At 34.7% G+C, this 6,728-nt stretch overlaps 1 protein-coding gene across 1 annotated transcript; it reads right to left on the bottom strand.

The window, feature by feature from the left end:
• Positions 1 to 267: 267 nt before the first annotated feature.
• Positions 268 to 699, bottom strand: LOC133825833 (uncharacterized). Its single transcript, XM_062258726.1, has one exon. The coding sequence runs from the start codon at positions 697 to 699 to the stop codon at positions 268 to 270; it is 432 nt and encodes a 143-aa protein (XP_062114710.1).
• Positions 700 to 6,728: the final 6,029 nt, after the last annotated feature.

Below are 6,728 nucleotides of genomic sequence, written 5' to 3'. Positions count from 1 at the left end.
TCATTGTCAGTTTTTAAGTCTCCTAAAAAATGCTCTTATTATTATCTTCTTATATACTAATCTTAATTAGCTATACAGTCTTGTGGGATATAATCCACTTAAATCTTTAGGAAGCTTTCCTTATTCGGAAAGTTAATTTATTTTATTTTACGCCTTTTATATTTCACAAGTTTGCTCATTTTTTTTGGTAAGTCAGAGAATAGTATATTATACCAAACAAATTACATCCCGCAACACCACAAAAGGTCTGTTTCTGAATAGTTCTAATTACAATTGATCAAACCAAGTCATATCTCTAGGTGTTAGTCCCCTGTACGTAATTCCATTTATCCTATATCTGACCACATTTTTAATATTTTGTACAATTGAACCTGCTTGTTTACATCTAAATTGCCATAGGACTTCATTTCTGTTAAGCCAAATCTGGTAGCTCATAGCAGCCAATGTGACAATGAGAACTCCTTTTTTAAAGCTGCTGTGCTTACTATGTCTTATGTTACTCATTAGACCTTGAATCGAAGTAGCTGGTGTCCTCCACTGTAGCCATTTCTTCACTTCTTGTAACACTCTACTGCTATACAAGCACTCAAAGAATAGATGCTGTATATTTTCTACACCAGCTCCACACACTACACAATCCATCTCTTGACAGATTTGAAACTTCTGCAGCCTCTCTCTAACAGGCAATCTTCCCACCATGATTAGTCAAAACAAGAATCTATGCTTTGGTATAGTTAATTTATCCCACACCAGATGATGCCATATAACCTCCCTCTGTATTGGACATAATAGCCGATAGCCCTGTTTAATCTGATATATCTCAGACTCAAATTTCTGGGTGTGCAAAATCTACTTGAAGCTGTTTTTAAGATTGAAAATTTTCTTCCAGTACCAGCTACTTGTTGATGGAGCATCATAACTCCACCAATCAGCTGTTCCCAATTAGACATGATGGACCTACTTGATCCAAAGATTGTCTTGTTTTGTTGCCACAACCCATATATATTTCCCTATAGCTGCCTTATTCCATTCTAACACATTTCTAAATCCTAGTCCACCCTCATTTTTTTATTTACATAATGTTTCCCAACTCACCAAACCAGGCCCCAAGTACTTAGATGCTTCTTTCCATAAAAAAGCTCGGCAGATAGCACTTATCTTATGCAAAATTCCTTTGGGCAATATCATGATCTGGGACCAGTATGAATGGATTGTGATCGGGACTGAGTTGATCAGTATTACTCTTCCTGCATATGAGAGATTCCTAGTGCTCCAAGTTCTGATTCGAAGAGTCATTTTCTCCATTAACAATTCACACTCTTCAGCTGATATTTTTTTTGAACTAATTGGAATGCCTAGATATCTGAATGGTAGATTGCTTCTCCCAAACCCGGAAACATCCATGACTCTTTGGACTTCCATGGTACTCATTCTGTAGCAATATATAGCCGATTTGGCTGCATTTGGTTGCAAACCAGATGTCTGAGAGAATAGCTTGAGGCCTTGCAATAACATATATATTGATTTAAAATCACCATGGCAAAATAAGAGAACATCATCCGCAAAGCATAAGTGATTTAACTTGAGTTGTGCACACCTCTCATGATATTGAAAATCTGTTTTGTTACCTACTTTCCTCAAGATACGCGTGAGGTATTCCATGCCTAACACGAAAAGTAGAGGTGACATGGGGTCTCCTTGCCTGAGTCCTCTTTTTGCTAGAAAATATCCTTGCATTGAGCCATTTAGCATGATAGAAAATCTGGGTGTTTGTATACATGTCATGAAAAGCTTCACCAAATGATCTGGGAACCTCAAAGCACTTAACATCTCCTCAATAAAATCCCATTCCACCATATCATAAGCCTTCTTCAGATCTAGCTTAATCATACAGCTAGGCCTTGATCTCTTCCTACCATAATGCCTTACTAAATCCTAACAGACCATAATATTGTGAGCAATATATCTCCCTTTGATAAATCCACCATGATTTTCAGCTATCAACAAAGGTAAAATATTCCGCAGCCTTGAGCAAATCAACTTAGCAGCAACTTTATAAACCACATTGCAACATGCAATCGGTCTGAAATCACTAACCCTAGTTGGACAGTTTGTTTTTGGTATCAAGGTTAAGCTTGTAGTATTCAACTCTTTTAACAAATGCCCTGAATGAAGTAGATCCAGTACTGCTGCACTATCATCCTCACCAACTATCCCCCAATTATCCTGAAAAAAACAACTTGGGTAACCATCTGGTCTAGGGGCTTTAACACTATGAATATCAAACATTGCTTTTTTAACTTCTTCACTTGTATATTCAAACACCAGAATTTTAGCATTCTTCTCAGTTAACACAGGTCCAACTCCTACTATGTTAGTTCGTACTCTCCTTCTTCCTACCAACCGTGAGCCCAAAAGCTGCTGATAGTAATTTAAGAACGCTGTGACTACCTCTTCAGGATTTTCTACCCAATTTCCATCCATGTCTTGTATTGTATAGTCTCTATTCCTTATTCTCCTTTCTCTTATACTTGAATGAAAGAGCTGAGTATTTTCATCTCCTTTTTTAATCCAATCCATTCTTGATTTCTGATGCAGAAAGGAGATATAGCTTTTATGAACATGCATATACTCCTGCCTTGCCAATTCTTCTTGCTTTATCAGTTGCTCATTCAAAGGGTCTTTCTGCAAGCACCGTTGCTTCCTGAGTAACTTTTGAAAAGCTAAAGTATCAGCAACTGAGATATTATGAAACCCCTTCTTATTTATATCTCTGAGAATAATTCTGAGCCTTTTTAACTTCTAAACCAAAGTAAAAATAGCAGTACCTTGACATGGCTGGTCCCAACTAGCTTGGACTTTTTGTTTGTACTCTGATGCGTGTTGCCACATGCGAAAATATTTAAATGGCCGTTTCCCCCCTCTGAATTCTGGGTATACTGTTAGTACAGCTGGAGAGTGATCCAAGTTCCCTTCTGGTAAAAACATTACTTCTGCCAATTCATACTTGATGAACCACTCTTGATTAGCCATTACTCGATCAAGCTTGGAATATATTCTGCTATTTTTGTCTTGCTTATTATTCCAAGTGAAAAAACATCCCAAATATTTCACATCTTCAAGTTTGCACTCTTCTATACACTCTTTAAATGCCAAAGTCCCAGCTCCCTGTGACCAGTTCCCCACTCTTTCTTCTGCATTTAGAATATCATTAAAATCACCTAATACCACCCATGGTTGGCTAATTCCACTTGCTAAGCTTTTGAGGTCTCTCCATAGTAAGTTCCGACCATTCGCATCATTGAAAGCATAGACAAAAGTAACCAAGAAACCTTCATGACTATCACCTGTCTTAACCTCCAAATGTATCATTTGACTTGAACACATCCTAATATCCACCTGAAACATAGCTGGATTCCAACTAATTTTTATTCTGCCTCCCTTGTGCCATGCATTATTCGAAGAAAAACACCACCCTGCAAACAATCTTATATATACTTCACCAAGCTTTTGGGTTTTCACCCTTGTTTCCAAGAGCCCAACCAAACCAATCTTCTTGTTCGAGATTAAAAATTTAATCTCATTTTGCTTGTTTGGATTGTTGAGCCCTCGGACATTCCATGCCATAATTCTATCCATTACCAAGAGGTGGCTCTCCCCCACCTCCATTCTCATCTTCATTTTCATCTTATAAATATGAGTTGCTCTAAGGTATTCTTATAAGCTTGATATGCTCAGAGAGAGTTATAACTTTTGTAGACAGATCAAAAGAGAGAAATGTATTTGAGTGAGCAAGAGAGAAAAGGCTAGTTTTAAGCATATTGTCATTCTTGAAGGTGTTCGTGTAGAGTTTTGAAGCTTTGTTCTCTTATGGTGTTTATAGGTAACTTAGCTAGATATTGGCTACTGTACTAGTGCTTTCGATAGTGAAAGATCCTCAAGGATGAAGATTGGATGTAGGCTTTATTCTTGGCTAAACCAATATAAAGATCGTGTGTCGTTTGTCATTCATATTCATTGTCTTGACTATTGTTGCTTCCTAGTTTGTCATTTGTTTTGACTTTGACAATTTTGTTCTTGTTCTATATATTTTATTCTTGTTTATTTTGAGTTTGTGTTGGTGATTTACAAGGCAAGTAGAAACTCAAAGTTTTCTGAGGTGTTTCACGATTCAAAAAGCACCAAATCCGATCTTGAGAAGTTTGCTAGCACTAGGGATTTATCTTTGGAAATAAAAATTGATGGCTATTTTGGCCTATCAGAAATTAGATATGGCTTTGGAATGAAATACTAAATTAGCTGAGACCATGAAGAAATAAGACATTCCAATCTTGATGAAGGAAGCTCAATCAATCATAGTTTTATATTTATCTGATAATAATGTATTGATACAAGTGATTGGAGAGAACACTACAGCTAGTTTATGGCTAAAACATTGAGCAATTGTACATGATGAAGTCTAGTACAACAAAAAGATATTTCTGAATGAAAAATAATATGGATTCATGTTGATTGCAAGTTAGTCATTAGATTTTTTTTTTTGATATGAGCTGTAAAAGAATGTGTTGGCGTTGGCAAATATGGGAGAAGACATCATAGAAGAAGATCAAGCCATGCCATCACTCAATGATTTGCTTGAACAATTTAAAGAGATGATGAGGACTGTGATTCAAATACAGTAAAGACACATTGACTTTGTATGATGTAATGAATGGTCTCTAGTCAAAATATGTAGAATTAACATGGAATAAGGCATATATCAAAGAAAGAATAAAGTCTTCTAATCCAAGAGGAAGAACACAAAGAAGTTCGTCTTCAAGAGGACATTTCAAAGGAAACTCAATGTCAAAATCAAGGCATAGAAAAACAAGAAAATGATATCATTGGGGCAAAATTAACATGAAAATGAAAACTTTAATAATGGATAATGATATAGAAAGGCAAAGAACTATTGTTAACACCCAACAACAAAATGAAGTTACACTTAGAACTTTGTTAAACAAAGTTATAAGTTCTTTGCTTGAGTTGGGTTTAAAGAAACTGTATTGGCCAGGGAGAAGCTCTATATACTACTTGTTATCTAATGAACATTAGTCCTAGCAAAGTTGTGAACTCAAAACTCAAGAAAAAATGTGGAGTGTAAACCCACCCTCATTCCTTTTTACTCATCTTCCTGATCATTACTAACTAGGTCAATTTACAGCTAAACATTATTAAATTAATACGTTGATGAAGAATATACTATTGGTGTTAGTGGATTAGTTTGAAAGAAAGAAAAAAGCAAGAAGAGTAAAACAAGGAAATTATACCAAACAATTAAGCTTCAAGTGATCTCATCGAATCATATGCCATCAGACCAATTAAGCTTATTTTAACAAATATATATTAATAATATCAAGCATCGATTCACGAGATCAACCCAAATAAAAGATTTTTAAATAGCTGCTACAAAAATTCGATAAAGGAATGCATAAAACAGATTTCTTAATATCAAAATCTAAAACTAATGATAAGGATAGAGAGAGAGAGCATACATACCAGCTAGCCACGGTGGCCTACAGTTGCTCCTCCCGGCGGATCAGGAGTTTGGATCATCAGGTGTTCACGAGGCCCAAACATGGATCCATTGGCATGTCTGATGGTGGCCGGAGGAGGAGGAGCTTGCGCAGGCCTCTCTCCGTTGTTGACAGGTCTTGGTGGCGCAAACATTTTTTCACGTTGAGATGCTCTTTCAGACATAGTCGATCAGGTTAGTAACGTTGCTATAGCTAGGGTTTTCTCAATTAGGGCTGAGAGGGTTTTGAGCAAGCAAATACTATTTCTATTTATAGATAAGGGTTTTAGGAATTTCTTTCACAAGAAGAAAGAATATTCTGTTCATATATATATATAAATCGTTATAGAAGCAGAAGTTGGTTGAGTGTATCAAATGCTATTAATTTTGCATATTATGTAAAAAAAATTGATTTCTTTTATTAATATACTAGTCCCTGTATGTTAATTAATTACATCCCTTGCTCATTTTTACAAAAAAGATCAAAATATAAATCATGAATTCAGCTATCATATTTGCAAGAAATGATAACAAAATTGTCTCACGATCCTTTGTGAAATATTATATATTTTCTCCGTTCTTGTAAATAATATATATGATTTTATTTTTGGACTAAGCGATAATTATGTGTTTTTGTATATTATTGTAAATTGTTATGAAGAAATTTTATTTATTTGCTAGTATATTAATGAGTAATATATATACTTGTTATTTATAAGAAATAACGTAAATAAAAACAATTCACTGAAGAGGCAGAGATATTTTTATGTACCTTTACATAATACTCATTATTTTTATGTGTTATATTTGTAAATTAACTACATTACTATATTTATATATATATATATATGTATTAATATAAATATGTACTTATATATGTGGCGATGAATGTCTAGACATTTTTACAAGGACCTCCTTGCGAAGAATCAGCAACACTGGCCTTATAATGATGTCAACATTATGGCCTTAGATTGTAAATTTAATTTGAATTTCTGGGTTTATTTTATTTTTATTGGATAAGAGATTTTTTTTTAATATTCAGTTTATTTTATGTGAAAATATATTAAAGCCTTTTACTTTGTGACATGACATTATATAAAAGACATGACATATTGCAAAGAGTGTTGTTATTTGACACCTTAAGGTGCCTAATACTACCGGAGGTGGTATCTCA

This window comes from Humulus lupulus, chromosome 3 (assembly GCF_963169125.1).
Source record: "Humulus lupulus chromosome 3, drHumLupu1.1, whole genome shotgun sequence".
Taxonomy (NCBI): Eukaryota; Viridiplantae; Streptophyta; class Magnoliopsida; order Rosales; family Cannabaceae; genus Humulus; species Humulus lupulus.
Note: the sequence above shows the minus strand (reverse complement) of the source record. Positions and strands in the feature narration are given on the sequence as shown.

Bases quoted from the DNA above. Each gene is read 5' to 3' on its own strand.
- LOC133825833 (XM_062258726.1), bottom strand. From the start codon at position 699: ATGGTGGGAAGATTGCCTGTTAGAGAGAGGCTGCAGAAGTTTCAAATC.